The 17,913-nt window shown below is 37.0% G+C and overlaps 2 protein-coding genes across 2 annotated transcripts in view; one reads left to right on the forward strand and one right to left on the reverse strand.

Annotated features, from left to right (window-relative positions):
- The window catches only part of LOC129738362 (inversin-A-like), a 40,456-nt gene extending 25,338 nt beyond the window's left edge, over positions 1-15,118 (reverse strand). Inside the window, exons 1-5 of the mRNA XM_055729546.1 lie at positions 14,957-15,118; positions 14,624-14,882; positions 14,190-14,502; positions 7,549-10,476; positions 1,805-2,084 (exon numbers count right to left, since the gene is read on the reverse strand). Of these exons, the coding sequence (XP_055585521.1) occupies positions 1,805-2,084; positions 7,549-10,476; positions 14,190-14,502; positions 14,624-14,789 (3,687 nt within the window). The 5' untranslated portion in view covers positions 14,790-14,882; positions 14,957-15,118. The remainder of the gene's footprint in view (positions 1-1,804; positions 2,085-7,548; positions 10,477-14,189; positions 14,503-14,623; positions 14,883-14,956) is intronic.
- Positions 15,119-15,583: 465 nt separating this feature from the next.
- Positions 15,584-17,913, forward strand: part of LOC129738363 (uncharacterized) — a 144,365-nt gene continuing 142,035 nt past the window's right edge. The window contains exon 1 of the mRNA XM_055729547.1: positions 15,584-15,662. Coding sequence (XP_055585522.1) covers positions 15,584-15,662 — 79 coding nt within the window. The remainder of the gene's footprint in view (positions 15,663-17,913) is intronic.

Below are 17,913 nucleotides of genomic sequence, written 5' to 3' on the forward strand. Positions count from 1 at the left end.
ATGAATAATTGATTAACAGTAACACCTGAAACATTTGAACACCAGCAGATTTTGAATAAAAAAAATGCTTTCAAAATGCATTTTTTCTATTTCGATAAAATTTGTTAAAAAATTTCGTTCTTGGAGTCAAAAATTAAAAAAAAACTCAATTTATGTTTTTGATTTGGTTTTGTAAATAAGAAGAAAAAATTTGGGAAAAACTGAGCTTTTTCCACGAAACCTGGACAATTTGCCAACAGTTGACCTTTTCTATATTTTGTATAAAATATTCGGGCAAGTCCAGGTAGAACCGGCAATCTGATAAGCTTTTTTAGATGGCACTGTTTGACATGAAATCTAAATTCAAAATTGGATCTTTGTATCTTGGTCCAATGAGAAAAAGAATCCAAAAGATCGAAAGATCATCATGCTAAACAATCGATCAAAAAAAATCGAAAATTTGAGCATAAATTTGAGGACATGCGGAGGTATCCACGTTCATTTTTTGTTGAAGGAATAGGCAAAAAATCGTAAAGCTTTAAAATTAGCTTTCCATGTTATGAAAACTCCACAAGCAAAACTGTGAAAAATATTAATCAAGAGACTCAAACCGTAACGCACTTCTATCAGTTAAAAAGAATAAAAATCTTTTTATTTTAACAAAATACCTTTGAGACTTTGGGACTTTGTAGGGTTTTCACATAAAACCGTCAGATATCAACAACGGTACCAACGGTAGTTCAAGTTTGCCAATGGTTTTAAATAATTCATTAAATATACTTTTTTCCTCAAATTCGTGACTCTTTTGCAAAACTGTTTCATTTTTTACTGCTAGGACTATCTGTCAAACGAAGATAATTTTTTACCTATATCGAACGCGACACCCTTTCAGCATTTCATTGATAGATGATGACCGCCCTAGCTGCTAAGGCTATATCAGCGCTAGACGTGTTGTAACTTCATGTACCTCCATACACACACACACGAAGTAAGCAAAGTTGCTGAAATCACAGAAAAATCTATGATTTAACAGAATTTTGAGCAAATTTTATCACAGAATCTGTGTCACAGAACACAGAATTTTGAAAATATCCACATTCTGTGTTTACAGATTTTTTCAATTTTTTCATATTGCAAAAATTATTATATTTTTGTCAACACTTATTTTGAGGTTTCACTTTGTTTTGGAAAATCATGATAAGATTGTTAATTTTCATTGTTTTTTTCTCAGATAAAATGTCAAATAGACCCAATTTTTCATTACTTTTTCATGAAATTCATGCTGATGCCAACACAGAAAAAACACAGAACTTTTTCGGCAACCTTGGAAGTAAGAGGGCAAAGATTGAATGAACCGTAAAATGACACATTCAATTACGGTCGATATTTTTGTAGCAACACACAAATTTATAGCTGCCAGCGAAAACGGCTGAAACGTAAACTTTTCCCAGTAAAAAAAAGAAGGATCTTTTGACTGATGAACTCTCCTCTTGGGGAGAAGCAAACAAATGACATCGAAAAATGCATTTGACTCTGAAGATGAAGCAGGATTGGTGGGGAGCATTCGATTTGAGGTCACGAACCATTTACAACTGAGATATATGAAACAGTGTCTTCATATGAATGGAAAAAGTATACTGGTACAGTAATAGTGGGTGATAAAAGTTGAAAATCTTATTGCTGAGTCGTGTTCTGCTTGACTGAGTAGATGCATTTTCTGAATGTAAAAGTTTGTTTGGAAATCCAATCGAAATTGATTCATTTGAACGGAACACCGCTCAAAATATGTAAAAGCATACGTTTTTTTAAAGCATCTGTCTCTTACCTCATCGTACACCTCTGAGATGTTCTGGAAGTTGTAGGTTTCGCGCTTCTGCAGATTCTTCAGGGTGTCGTACAGGAACAGTTCGAAATTCTTGAACGAGTACTCGGAGTAGGGATAGCGCTTCAAGGATGAGCCCGTTTCGTAGCCCAGCTCAATCGTAGACCGATGATAGTCGTCGACGGCTCGCTTCACCAGGACGCTCTCGTTGACTTTGGTCGAACGGATTTGCAGGCTTTTCAGCTCGAGCAGGTGTTGGAAAATCTTTCTTTCCATGTAGTATCTGCAAGAGCGACGGTTTTGTTTCGTTTCAGTTCAGGAGGAGGAGGAAGTGGGAGGTCGGTCGTTTGAGGGATAATGTTTTCAGGGACGTGAGATGAGTTCGTTCGTTCAAGGGAAACGGGAAGAAGACGCGGGGTGATTTGGGTTATTAGGAGCATATTCAGTTGATCGAGTCCATTTTATGATTTTGACGCGGGAAAGATGGAACCGAAAAATCAGAGGACGTTATAAACATGCAATTGCTGTGTGTGTTTATGATTTTCTTTAAGTTGTTTCTGATTGTTCGGGTAAGAAAATTATGTCAACTAAAGGATAGAATCAACTAATTCAGGAAAAACATGTTGAAACAAAAATTATACGCACTCACAAGCAGATTTCATTTTTGGAAATGTTGTCTTCAGATTGTTTTTATTGAAAGTGGTCGTTATTGTCATATTTGAATAACGGAAATGCCAATAAAAATCTTATCCCATTCAGTTTTTTTAACTACACAACCATTTCTTATTTTAATCTTCAAAATGAGGTTAGGAGGTCACAAGTCGACAAAATCTAGCTTTTCCGAAGGTTTGAATATTTTTGAAGCGCAAAATCCAAATATGCAACAAGCTTTTCTATCAGTTCTAGAATTTTATTTTATTAAAAGTTTGGCTTTTGAAAAAGGTAAAACACATTCAAGGGTTATACTTCAAAATAAAGTTGATCATTTATGTCCAAAAACACACTTTCACATTTTGATCAAAATAGTTGAAAAAATTTTTTTCCTAAAAAAAATTGAAACCAAAATAAATCAAAGTTAATTAAAGATATGTGTAAATGTTTTGCACTTTTCTGGAAAGATGATTAATAAATGAATATCTTTGAGATAGAAATACCACACTTTGATTTGTGAATATTTTCTGAATGTCATGCATGAAAATTGATATATTTAATGTGTACGTGTACAAGTTATGGTATCAATCTGCCAAGTGATTTTAATATAGCGTCCAATACAGATACTCATTGAGTATTTTTTGGACACGGTCGAGAAAAATCGAGTCAAGTCCTAGTGGGAGACCCGGAAACAGCTGAAAATCAACTATTCGACCAAAACTAATGTGGTTCATTGTTTTAGAAGCCCTACATGGTCTAACAGTAAGCTGAAATTTTAATTAAAGTGAATATGATTGCCTCCATAAAGTTTAGGAATGTTGGAGGTCATCCGAAGTGATAAAAAAAACTAAAAAATTTCTTATTGATTCGTTTAACTGACTAAGAAACAAAACTTGCTTCATTTCTATAAGGCAAAAAGCTGTCAACTAGCAAAATTAACAAAATACGAGGTCAAATCGTGTACAAAATATATGGACCGCTAGCGGGGATATATTTTGATCAAATTGTTTGCTTTTTGATAGTATTCACTTGAGATTTTGGAGAATAGTCCAGGCAAAACTGTAGGGTAGATTAGGATTTCTTGATATCCTTTCGATTTTTTTATCACAAAAGGAAAAAGGAAAAGTTAACCCTTTGAAACTATATTATCTGGAAATAACCAGAAGATTAATTTTGAGATTATTAAGAACTTTCGTTCATCGAAAAACATTATCGTAGAGGAAATTTCTTAAACAACTTTTAATTGAATTGCGTAGCTACAGGGGCTAAGTAGCATGACATTCAGTACCTTTGTGGTTGTAGTTTTTACTCACTTCATACCTTTTATTCATCAATTTGGCAATATTCTTCAAGTTAGAGTATTTCCAAAGAAAGGGAAAAAATTTGAAGTGTGGAAAGGTACTAAAAGTTATGTTCCTTAGCCCCTGTAGTTATGCAATTTAAGAAATAATTATCAAAAAAAATCCTCAACGATAAAGTTTTTGTTGAACAAAAGTTCTGAAAAATCTTAAAAGTCTTAAAAATGGGGTTTAAAAAGGGTTAATTTTTCGTAAATGATATGATGGAAAATGAAAACGGAGATCAAGCAATCAACTCTTCCCTACAGTTTCGCTTAAACTTCTTTCCAAACTTTCATGTGAATACTAGGGTAAGAACACTATATATTGAACACCATCTTTGGGATTCCACACATTTGTGGCCAATAAATAATAACGAAAGGTTTTTTTGACAAAATTTTGATTATTTAATTTTGAATTTTGATTTAGATTAAGCTTATTTCTCTGCTTCGAATCGATATATTTTTTTTCGCGGGAATATGTTTTGAAATTATTATTTAAGCCTTTTTATTCAAAATTACTTTTGTCCCAATGATTAAACACAATGATTCAAATATTGAACAGGCAATGTTCTAATTATTGAACACGTAAACATTGAATATCATTGCATATATTTAGGGGTATTTCGCTTGATAGTATGCCTTGCAGGGGCGATTTTGGTTGAGCTAGCAACCAAGAAACAGTTTGTTTACATTTCCAAACGCCAACCGATGTTTGTTCAATAACTGGTACATGCATTTCTTTACGAAACAAGTACTGCAAGATTGAACGTTCAATAATTGAAACATTGGTGTTTTCTGTGATCCAATGATTGAACACTTTAATTTGTTAAATTTTAAGAAAATAAGGATAATAAAGGCTGCCACTCTTCCAGAAATCATTCAAAAAGACTTAGTTGAAAACACTCATACCATTATATAAGACGTTTATTTGTCTTTTATCCAATTTTTCCCCCAATCAAAAATAGGCTGTTTTCTTCATCCAGTCGAAAAACCAAGCCAAAATTTGAATACATATTCAAGTTTCGGGGATTGTGGCTTTAAGAGTCCGAGATTCTTGATAAAAATTTGAACAGAGGTAGAAAATGCTTCAACAGTGGCATAACGAATTTTGATTCATTTTTCTACTGTATATTACTGTTTTAATTGGTAAATGTTTTACTAGTGTTCAATATCTGGTACCTGTTCAATAACTAGTGCTTCTACCCTATACAAAATCAAAATTAGATAAATCTACGGATTTCTATGGATTCTAACGCAACAAAATTTGATGAGATCAGTCATTATTTGACAAAATGACATGCATTTCAAAGTGAGTGATCAGGCCGGGCCTGTCGAAAAGTGATGATTATGATGTGTTGATAAAATACTGGTTTTTCTCGTTTCTCCTGAACGAAATGTCTCAAAATCCCATACAAACTTCAGGCTCGTTGAACGACACCTTTCCGTGGTCTGATCTGGCCCAAATTTGGTATGGGATCTATTACTTGGCCTAGGATAAATTTAAGCTTGGAGTGCAGAAAATTTCACAGGTTTTTAATTCCCCATACAAATATGGAGCACGCATATGTACATATTTAATTACACGGCAGCTTCACTGAAAATTTCATCAATTTTCATCAGCGCATTCAAAAATTATTCACGAATCAAAGTGTTGCAGTTTTTTCGATAACACTTCTTAGAAATACCGTTTCAACTTTTCAAATGAGCCATTCGAAAGAATTCCGGCTATTAAAAATCATGATATTTTTCTAAAATTTCACCAAATCAAGTTTTATACAAACTTCAAGTGGTTAAATTTTTAACAAAACTTTTATGAAACGATGAATCAATTCCATAATTTTTCCATATTTTGTTGGTTGGCTTATTTCATTGAATATTTTTGAACATTTTGTTTGTCTACACCTTGCAAAAATTTCAAAAATTTGATAAAAGCAAACAGCTTGTTGCTTTGCTTGTTCTGACATCTTCATGGGAATTTCCCATTTGTTATAGCGCACTTAACAAAAATGTTCACCTTCGGGATTATAATCGGATTGATTTTTTATACCCTTTTCATACTTCTGGAAAAAACTTTTTCACGAAGCGCATTTTTTTTAAATAAATTCATTTTTTAAACTGAATCAATGCAATCGAAAAATTCCCTTTAATTCAACCACGGTACCACGGTACCATAGTTAAATTTAAGGGAATCTTCCGATTGCATTGATTCAGAAGAATTGTTCAATTAAGTAGACTCACAACACATTCAAGATTTTTTTTTGAAAAATGTTCGTTTTTACAATGCTGAAGACAACTTTCAATTGAGGCTCAAACAAGAAAGGTCAAATAATCTGTAATACGCAAATCTACTAGAGCGCAACATTAGAATAAAAAAAACACACTCACACATGAAAGCACACAATAGTTTTCAGAAAAACTATTTTTCGAGGAAAAGGTTTTTTTAGAATGAGAAAAGTTAAAGAGCTTATCGACCGTTCTGTTCTAAATTTTAAAAAGATGCACAAATCACTAACCAACTTCTAAAAGTGTACGTACGATTAAAAAGTTTCATATTCAAATTTCAATATTCATACTCGTTTGCTATATTTCTAATTTTCTTTATCTAAATTTTTGAAGAAACTACTCTCAGCTTATGTAACCTGAGTAAAGCTTCCTGTTTATTGGGCTTTCGTTACAACCATGGTAAGGGTGAAAAAGTTCAAAGTTGATTATCAAAAGTTTTGTACCGAGAATAACTGGGTGAGTTCCTGTATTCAACATTTTTACTAGTCATAGGTTGTTTAATTTTCCTTCTACACTTTGTTCTGCTACTTTTTGATCTACAAAGTCACTTCTAAAACATCTATCGAACACTTTGGACTGCTACCGAACAATGAAAACTACAACGACAACATCGATCGGTGGGTCCCATCAACTACAATGATCGTCTAAGAAGGTTGAACGTGCATTTTTTTTCATTTTTATGGTGTTAGTCTTAATCTGTGCTTGAAGATGCATAAAAAATTTTCAGAGGTTTGGTTTTTTTTTCAACAAGTTAAATGTTAATCTATTCTCTACTTTAGCTAGAAAATGTTGTTATAACGCCTGTTACACCCTACCTTATAATTCTGTTCATTTCCTATACGATTTTCTACCTTCACGTAGATTATAAAGTTATTCAAACTATGTTCTACCCACTGAATCTCCTTTGCACTTGTTTCCTAATCAAACTGGTGTATTATATTTTTTCACTACTAGGTACCTATATAGTTTGAATGAACATTTACGGTCGTGGTGCTCAACGATCTTGAGGGAAACTACGAGAAAGTGTTTGGAATTCGATCAGACATGGAATTTGATGGTTTGTAAAAACGGTTAATGCATTTATCAAGAATCGTTAACGCTTAAAGGGGAAGTTTCGTTTCGAGTTTGCAGTTTTTGAAGGGATTTTTTGGAATGATTGCGGAAGCTGACAGGATGAGAGATAGTCTGTTTCTGTTCAATATTCATCTGAAACAAAACACGGGTGGTTCCACTTCAGAGTTTGCTCAAATTTTGATAGTTTTTGGTTTTGATTTATTGGAATCGGAATTCGGTGGTGGAAAATTTGGAATTCAGACTCTACTGGGTGACTCAAGAAGAAGAAGAATAACAATTAGAAGAAAAGGATCGGAGGAGGTGAAATTATTGAGAGTTACGAAGGATTTGAGGTGCCACTGGTACTCTACAAAAATAAAAAGCAAACGAAAAGATAAATCGTGGATCCAAATTGGCCTACCTTCGGATGTTACGATGAATCGATTGCTGGACTGTCGTCATATTAACAGCATTCTTATCACCCGGCTTCCGATTGTCCGGCCTAGAGCTAGCAGCTCGTTCTTCGACCATGGTAAATGCAGGAGGAGGTTTTTTGGTTACAACGGCTGTACTGGCAGGCCTATCGAACACCGATGATTTGCTTCGGATCGATTGCGGACTAGGTTCGAATCCCGAATCCTGATCCTTACTGCCTTCTTCGTCGTATTCCTTCGATCTACTCTTTTTCTTAAGCTTGCGTTTCTTCTTCTCTTCAGCAGCCTCACCCTCTTCATCTAAGCTAACGAAAAAACTTCGGGTCATTGCGACCTTATCCTGATCGATGGCAACAGCTGTAGCTAGCGGGACCACTGCTTCTTCCTCGGTGCGAACTTCTTCCTCTTCAACGTGCTCCATAAGCGATTCCTGGGATCGCTTCAACTTTGGCCGCTCTTTCTTGGGTGACTCCTCAAGGCTGGGAGGAACTTGATCTTCACTTTGCTCTTCAACGGTAGGGGGTTGTTCCACTTCATCACTCGATTTAGAAGGAGACTCTTCGGGACTGGAAAGTTTCTCCTCAGCTACAGCGGTTTCTACTTGTGTTTCCACTTCGGGTTCCGGTTCTGGCTCGGCTTCTTGTTCCGGTTCAGGAGGATCCGGTTCCGGATCAGGAGGTGGTGGGTCTTGTGGCACGATTGCTTCGTCTACCGTGGGATTTGGTTCGATTTCCGGAACTATGGCAGGAGGTTCTGGCGGTTGCTCGGGTTCTTGAGGCACTTGAAAGGGCTGTGGTTGTTCGACTGGTGGTTCTGGTTCCGGTACCACTGCAGGTTCCGGTTCCGGTTCGGGTTCAGGTTCAGGTTCGGCTGGTGGAGGCGGTGGAGGAGGTGGGGGTACAGGTGGTGGTGATGGAGGAGATGGCGTCGGCACTACCTCTACTGGCGGTGCCTCCTCAGGTTTCTTTTCCCTTGGCTTTAGTTTTAGCTTTGGAATTTCCTTGTCCGAAGAGTCGGACTTAGATTTACTTGATTTGCTTTCCTTGCTTGACTTTAGCTTTGGTCGGTCCTTTTTTGGAGGCGCCACCTCCTCCTTTACCTCTAAAGGGACCACCGGCGGGACTTCTGGTACGGTTTCATCTTTTACTTCTTCTATTGTTTCTGGACTGGTTTTACTTTTCCCTTTGCCTTTTGCCTTATCTCCGGTTTCTGATTCACTCAAACCTTCATAATCCGATTTGCTTTTCTGATCGATAGTGTACGTTGCATCTGTAGCTGCTCCGTCATCTTCTGTCGATTTTGCCATACTCTCTGGAATTGCGTGAACTTGCGCTTCGGTTAAAATTCTTTCACCCTGTTTTTCTTCTACCGGTTTAGCTTCCGGTGGAGATTTGTGTTCTTCTTCACTAGGAGAATCGCCTTTTTTATGTTTCCCGTTCGCTTTCTTCTTTCCGTTAACCTTATGACCTTTTTTGGTGCTTTTCTTCGACCCGGAATCTGAGGATTTGCCATCCGATTTGGCATCAGATTCCTTCCTTATGTTAAACTCTGCTCTCGGTGGAGGTTTGGGTATAAAATCTTCAGGCAACTCCCCCATCAATTCGGGGGGAACATTCAAAAGCCTTCCCGTTTTAGCTAATTGCATACTCGCCCGACCATTCTCGGGAGAATCATTATCCGAAGACCCGCTATGCACCTGCTTCAGCACTATGCGCCCTACTCGTTCACCTGGTTTTCTTGGTCCACTTTCACGCTTCTCCGCATACATAAATTCGTACTCCTTTGGTTCTTTTGGTTCTTTCGATTCAACTTTCTCTCGAGACTCCCGGTGGGATCGCTCCCTGGATCTAGAAGACTTGGAGGAAGAACACTTTTTGTAACATTTGTGCTTCCTTTTCACGTGCCTACAACATTCCTCCGAAGACGTTTCGCTGGATGAGGTCGTCACCGACTCGGCACTACTACCTCGATGCTTCTGATGGTGATGATGATGGTGGTGGTGATGGCTTCTGTTCAATTCGACATTACTCCTCGATCGACTGATATCCGATTCGTTCTTCCGAAACAGAAATACCGTATCGCTACAACTGCTAGTCCTACGACCCCGGTGACTTCCTTTCCGTTTGTGTCTACTCTTCCGATGCGATCTGTCGTCTTGATTGTCCGATTCGGAATTTGAGTTTAGGTATACTATATAGCGTTTCGAGGTTTTCAGGTCGATGAGTTCTTCCTTCTCTGTGAGCTTGAGAGGTTCAACCTTATCCAAATCAGGCAAAATTTTCTGCTGCCGACCCGAAAGACGAAGTTTGTTTGCTGGAAGACCACCCTGCATTTGCAGATACTTAGCCGTTGATCGAAAACCTTTGGCTAAAGCGTAGTCCAGTGGAGTTAATGGTGCACTTTTGGAGTTCGGTCTGTACAAGTTATTGACCTCAGCGTTGAACTCCAGCAGAAGTTTGCACATGTCCACATTATCATGACCGGCAGCAATATGCAGCAAAGTTCGGCCATCGTTACTTGGGGTGTTGATGTGCTTAGGTTTCATTTCCAGCAACCACTGGACAAGCTGTCTCCTGCCGGAACTGGCCGCATCGTGCACCGGGAAGTCTCCTTTGGCATTCCTCAACCACAAGTTTCCCTTTTTGGTGTACAAAATCTTCACCGTTTCCATCTGGCCCTTAGCACAACCACAGTGAGCCGGAGTTCGGCCCTTCCGGTCCTGTCGATTGGGGTCGGCTTCCAGTTTGAGCAGCAACGAGGTGGCATCCGCATGTCCCAAAGTTACCGCATAATGCAGCGCCGTACATCCATTCGAATCGATTTGATCGGTGTGAGCTCCGCATAGGTTTATCAGGGCATCTATGCATTCGGTGTGCCCTCGTGAGGCAGCACAGTGTAAGGCAGTGAGTCCGTCCCTGAAATGGTGCATAGGTTAGTCAATGGAGATAGAGATTGATCGAATATATTGAAGCAAGCAACGAAGAAAAATGAAACAAAAAATGCAACAGTAGGTAATTAAAACAACTTGTTCCTCTTAGAATATCCAGGTTAAAACACCTGAACCTCAGAAAAGAGATTTCAAAATTGGATTCGATTGACGGTTGTTGAAATAACTTTTTGGGATCGAGCCCTAGTCTCAGATGTAATTTCATGTCCATTTGGAACTTAAACGAAATTACCTAGATTTTTGACGTAGGTTTTTACCAAGAATTTCTGTAAAACAGATTGTTTTGTATTTATGACGCATATGCATGACGCATATGCTAAAATGCCAGTAAAATTCAAAAAAAAAAAGAATACAATTCAAACAATTTTTTTCTGAAAATAACTATTAAAATGGGGAAAACATGCTCTTTACTGAAAATACATATTTGGGAAATGGAACTCGAATCACCAGTTTCGTTAACCTTAAATTTTCGATTTCCTACTACCCATGTTCAAGTCATGTTCATTTTTTTTTAAATTGTCACTAGTTTCCCTCATATGCTCAAATTCAAATGAGCAAATGGTAATAAATTATAGTTAGTTTCAAATTCTGAGCTACCTAATTTTTAAGTTTGTTTTGAATTTTAATGGAATGCCAAATTTAAAAAAAAGTCAAGGCGTTGGATATGGTTTTATAATTGAAATCTTTGAAATACTTTTTCAACTGACGTCATACATTTATTGTTTTCACCATGCAGTTTCTTTTTTATTCGCTCAGATAGAAGGAAAAAAAAACATGAATATCGACGAAATCATGTGGTTTGAAATTTTCTTCTATTTTCAGACATTTCTACCATGTTTGATGGATTGACAGATCTTGGTCGTTCTAAGAAATGAAAAAGACCTTTTGGAATTCAAGTGTTAAAAAACCTTTACAGTAGGAAATTAAATTGCAGTCAAACTCTTCATTGGAGTGATCAGTTTTCCAAAAGGCACAAGGGTTGATGCCGCTTGAAATCCACTTTTAATGAAGTTTCGGGCAATGGAAGGTTCCTCATCAGGATTATAATTTGTATTTCAAAATATTTTCAAAATCGAAGGAAAATCATCAATTCAAAATCAGGAAAAAATATTCTAACAAAACTGTACTTTAAGAATAAATAGCTGATACGTATCTGAATCTTTTTTTTTCTCTCTTTTGAATACAGCTGGTTTATTGAGAATTTTTTAACTTTTCAAAGTCATATCAGATGTCTAAAGCTAAACTCAACCCAAAAACTAAAGCAGTGCTTTTTTCACTTGCATTTACATGGAATTCATGATAAGATTGAGAGTCTTAATCACAGTAAAAATTCTCTTGCACGAATTTATTTGGCCCTTTAGTTTTCATCATTCAAATATGAATTATGAAACTTCTAATTTATAGACTAAATTATTTAATTCAAAATTTAAAAATAATAGGATCTATTTGAAATCTATCACCTCAAACATTCATATTATGGAAGACCGTGAAAAAATGCAAGTTCTGGAAAAAGAAATCGATTATAAAACATTCTTGGAAAGAGTTCAAATCTTAAAAAATCTTCTCAAGATTTCTAAATTCCAGTTTATGCGCTAAAACACATGAGATTCCAGCAACAATAAATCAAAAGACAAATTTTGTGTAATAACTTATGAAGGAGTTTGTGATTTGCGATAGACATTTAAATGTATCTAAAAATCCACTTTCAACAAAGGAAAATTCTCTTTTTCTGAGGGACAACGAATGTGAACACTGATTTTGACTTATCTAGAGGCACTGAATGCATTTTTTTTTAATTTTCTTTATCAGTTTTTGTTACCGGTATAACTTTTGAAAACATTAAACAAATTTGTGCACTTTTAAGCAAAAGTGTAAAATATCAAAATGATATAGAAAAAAATAGTTTTAACTTAATGATCAAGTTTGCGGAAGATGGCGAGTGATTTACCGTGACTTCTGGCGAAAAAGTTGTAAAAGTAAGTATGTTCCCCGTTTTGTTATAATACGGGAATTTCGAAAATATTAAAGAAAATAAATACTTTTTATCCTTCAACAACGTTGTGAAAATAGATTTGAATTTTCAACATCAAATACTTAACTAAACAAACCTTCCTTTTGTGATGTAAGGAATAGTAATATCTTATAAATTTTTGAATCGTTATATCTTCGAAACAAGATTTTCTAGATAAAATCTGTATCGTTTTTTTTCTCGGAAATTTGCCACTTTTTTTCGTTCTTCTCTATAATCTATATGGTTGAATAGATAAAGGATAATTAATAGATTCATAATAATTTTTGTTGTTCATGTAGTTACTTCATCAGTTACTATTGATCAATTCAACTCTTAACTGATTAGTTTTTTTTTTAAATTACTGAACGTCACAAAACTAGAAGTGGTAGACAAAATCTGATGAAAAAAATTCGAGCTTGGGTTGCAAAAATCTTCCGAAATCAGTTTGCCTTTGTTTTTATTTTTCCTTGTGAGTAAGTTCCACTATCAGTGGACTATTTTTTCGGCAACAAGGCAATCTATCAAGCTAAACATTCGGAAGATCTTTCAGTGATTTTTGACTAAAACTGCCGAATTTCACGATCTACATCAATTATATCGCCGATACGGTTTTCAACTCATCCACACAATAAAATTGAAATTTAAAGTTAATTTTTAGGATTAGTTATCTGAATCTGAAAGTTTGGCTTATTCAATTGCAGCTGATTAAGAATCTTAACTAAAAAATAGTATTAACCATTAGAACTTGGCTTTCAGACCGTGATTTGTTATTAGAATTCAAAATCATAAAAAATGGAATTTCGTTTAGGTACCTTAGTTCCAAAAAAAACATTTTGTCCCTTTCTTTGTAATTTTTTTTGTAAATTTGTTACTATTTAATTCTTTTCAATACAATGAAAATTTAAAATTGTGTATGAAAATTTTCAATTCAAGAGCAAATCAATTCAAATTGAGCTTCACAAGCTCAATACTCCAGAAACTGGTTTTGATGATCTTATTTTCAACTTAATTTATATCTTTGGTTTGTAACTTTGGTTTGAGTCTAGCGCGGATTTTCAGAAGTTCAGGAAAAAAATGAAGTAAATTTAAAGAATTTTATTCTACATTTTCATCTTTCAACAACGTGTGTATCATTTTCATTAGTAAATGAAATTCATAACAAAAGATTCTTTAAAGAGCTTTTAAATGACTTTTTTCAATCAACATTTTTTCGCAGAGAAAATAATGGATTCGCTGGTTATAGAATCAATAGATATATAAATTGTGTAGAAAGATATTTAAATGAATAAATTGAGAAATTTGTTAAAAGTTTTCATTCATCTCTTATCTAATATTTTTCTAAATTTATCAGATTTTGTTCAGTGAAATTCAAGGGGAGAAGGAGATGCAGAGAGCAGCTACTTTTGTAGACTCATTTCGCTTGCTCAAAACGATCAACGAGAAACAATCAACGACCAAAAAATCAGATCCATCATTTCACCTCAATCAATATCTAAACATATCTTTTAGTCGCGAATGCCATAAAGATGGTAAAACGACTATAATCAAAACAAACATATCTTTGAGTACCTACTCGAAAAAAAACTGGAATGCGATACATGCATGCATGCAAATGAAATGCACAAATAAACCCAAATTTCAAAAAAGCAAAGAGACTAACTAATACTCACTTATCTGCACTTTCGACCTGTGCACCGGCTTTGATCAAAGCCAGGACAGCCTTGGCAGAACCGGCCGAGGCAGCCCACAGCAGCGGCTGCCGGCCATCCTTGTCCTCGACTTCGACCGAAGTATCCGGATGGGCCAGCAGTGTGTTCAGGATTTCCAGCGCCAGTTTTGCCGAGGCGCGTGCCGTCTTGCCTTCGTAATTGGCACCGCACATCTGGGCCGCATAGTGTAGCGGACTTCCCCCATTGATATCGGGCGTCGACACGTCAGCACCGGCATTCAAAACTGCTCGCAACGCTTCAACTTCGCCGCAAACTAGAAGGTGTTCCCCCAAGTGAGGAAAGGTTGAAAAAAATAAACATTTGAATATCGATTAAACATAACGCAGACGGGTCCGGCAACTTTGTGTTTTTGCCCTGTGGATTGAACAACTTACCAGTGGCCCAGTGCACGACAGAATGTCCCTCGTTGTCCAGGGCATTGACATCGGCCCCGTTGGCCAGCAGCAGATTGACCAGCTGCAGATTGCCCTGAATGACGGCCAGATGAAGTGGCGTGAAGCCATCCTCGTCGGCCGAATCAATCAGCTCCGGGGCCACCATGGCGACACTGGCCGCGGCCAGGATGTCCCTCGAATTGCTGGCGTAGTGAAGGGCACTCTTGTTGTTCCGATCCCGCCGGTGGACAACGTCCGGCTGAAAACGAGCCAAACGGAAATGTAATTAGAACTTTAGCTTTATATTTTAACAATGAACGAGCAAGTTACAACTTCACAGGAATCTTCACACTGTTAAGCTTCTTTTCTAGCTGTTCACATTTAGTCACTTTTTTGAGATTTTATTTGAAAACAATGAAACAAACATATTCTCCCACAAAGCTTATAAAACTTTGTTTATTATCTAAGTTTACTGATAAGGCTAGCAATACTGCGACCAATCCTCAAATGTTCGGCAAACAATTTCCATAATGAGGAAAATAAACAACTGTTTCCGATTACCACGTTTCCTTGGAGACATGTGGCGAAAACTCTGGCTCTGGTACTTCCATTCAAGGAGTGTGGTCGATTGTTCCGAAAGTTTTTTCACCGAAGATTCAAATTTTTGTGACACAAATGACAAAAATGATGAAAATGACAAAAATGACAAAAATGGCAAAAATGGCAAAAATGACAAAAATGACAAAAATGACCAAAATGACAAAAATGACAAAAAGTACATCATTACTTTTTCAATTCAAAACATGATTATGGTCGGATTTGCTCAAATTAGAAGAAAACTTATGATTTTGCATCAGTTTCCATCGTTATCCTTAAACATAACCAACATATCGAAGGCAAAAAAAACAATTGTCATCGCTTCATCAAAACCACCCACAGATGAAAAAAAAATCAATGACGATGTTTGCCCCCAAAACCGTGAACAATCATCATCCTCCGATACCGATCACAAGAGCCCATCATCAACTCTTTGCCATGGGTAGTTGATAGGCCGCCACTGAGAAGGCTCTGTTCATAAAACAACACCTTTTTGCTCCGACTGCCGGAATACGAATTAGTCCGAGTTTGGCGGAATCACAATTCAGCCCGTGGTCCAACTAAAAGCTGCTTCCCCCTGGTGAAGGTGTCAATTTTGGCCCGATCGAAAAACTGCTAGTTAAACAGCGAAATTCAACCACCCTTGAAATTGAAAACCACCTGTGTGACTGCAGCCAGCAACATCAACAAACCAAACCCCCATATTCGGATGCCACCTTTTCCCGAGCCCACCAGCAGCACCCACACATGCAAGCAAACACACCGGCAACTTGTGTAGCGAACTTTCGGAAAACCATTCAGACAGACAGGCAAAAGTGCTTCCGTCTGATGTATCCTTGCCCCCAAACCTAAAGCAACACATACCTGTATCTATGCAGGCAGGTGGGTACAAAGGTACACACTTGAATTGTTGTTGGGCAAGGTGGTGCTGTTATTATGCAGTCAGTTTGTTGTACCTGTGCTGGATTGTTGGAAGTCAGTCAGAATGGAAAATGGGGCAAGGTAGCATTTTAACACAACAATCACTACGACGACGACAACAACAACAACAACAACAACAACTGGAACGGCAGTCGTTTATTTCTCGTTTATATTTTTCCTGGTTCCTTTTTTTATTTGGAGCGACCTTACAAGGAACTATGGGATACCAGGACTTGAATGCTCAAGGGTGAATTGAACAATTTGATATTGGCCTGTATCGATTTTGTTTCTTTACGTACTCACAATGTATTAAATTTTCAGAACAGGAGAAGGATTCCTACGAATTAGTTTCTGTCTAGGAGTTACTCCAACAGGAACTCATTCATTGTTAAAGTTTCTTGATACAAAATTCATGATCATTGCATTAATTTTTAAGGATCGAAATATGTGCAAGTGAAATATCATTTTCAAATCCGAAGAACAATAAAGTTGCATATTTCTATGTCAATCTGTGCTATCTCTAGGCCTGAATCGTGCACTTTTTTAGTGCCCAAAAATTTTCTTATTTGAATAAAATTGGTTGGTGAATGCTAAATAATGTTCAACTCGAAACCCCATACACCCAACATCGGGTAGTGATCACATTACTTCTTATCTTACAACTCCGATTCTCAATCGCTCCGTGGTTCCGACTGGCGGGGGGGAGGGGGACTTGTCGGGGACTCATTATGCCGAAGCAAGATTTAGAATTAACAGTTTAAACAAAATTTAGGAACAAATGAAATTATTCTTTCTCATTTATGTTCTCTGTACTCTTCTTTTACAGAGACCTAATAGCAAAATATATTGAAATAAATCGAAGGCCAGTAAACTACAGTCTTCAAATGTTCCCTCAATACGATTTGTTAAGAGCCCAAAAAGTTTGACCGATTCATCCCATTTGGTACTATTCTGGACTTCGTTGGATTGATCCAAGCTTTCGTGTCCTTTAAGTAGTGAGCTGATGGAACATCAGGCAAAACCAGTACTGGGTGATCTTGCTTGCGGGTCATGGGAAGCAGGCTACGGTCCAGGAATTCTTTGACGTAAACAGTTGATTCGCCAGAGGTACCAGAGGTCATAAATGTTTGGAAAGCATAATACAATCACATATGGGTTGCCAAACCATTGCCTTTTACCGAGTTTTTCGGTAAAATTGATGTCTCCGTCTTGGCCATCTCGAACAGTGTTATACTGGTCACCTGAAAACGTTGTAATATTTTGAATATTAAGGTGTGGCTTTAATGAAACACCCTATTAGAAAACGAAAAATCTCTTGCAAAATACCCCGAACGTCAACCAAAAACTGTACTGCCGCTCATAGCAAGTCCGTCCCATTTGCGTTTTTGTTGAAATGAGCATTACCAGCATTGAATCATACTGCACTAGATCGGAATCTATAAAAAGGAAACGATTGCTTCGATCAGGTTTCATCAGTTCGTTTCGAGTAGCGATGCGATCAGTTGTTTAGTGCATTTGCTCCGACATCCAAATCTGAAGATTTCCCATACCGTTTCAAAGCGTACCGACCATTATTGCTACATCGTGGAATAGCTCCGGTCATAGTTTTCCGCACTAGGGAGGAGTGTACGGTCCTTCAATAAAAACTCCAGAACTGGATGGATCCAAACCATCTTCATGGCGAGGCCCGATTCCTTCTACTGAAACCAGCCAACAATCAAAAGCTACCACAAAAACCGTTCGTTATTGCTAAATGAATCGACGTATTGCCA

Source organism: Uranotaenia lowii, chromosome 1, assembly GCF_029784155.1.
Source record: "Uranotaenia lowii strain MFRU-FL chromosome 1, ASM2978415v1, whole genome shotgun sequence".
NCBI lineage: Eukaryota > Metazoa > Arthropoda > Insecta > Diptera > Culicidae > Uranotaenia > Uranotaenia lowii.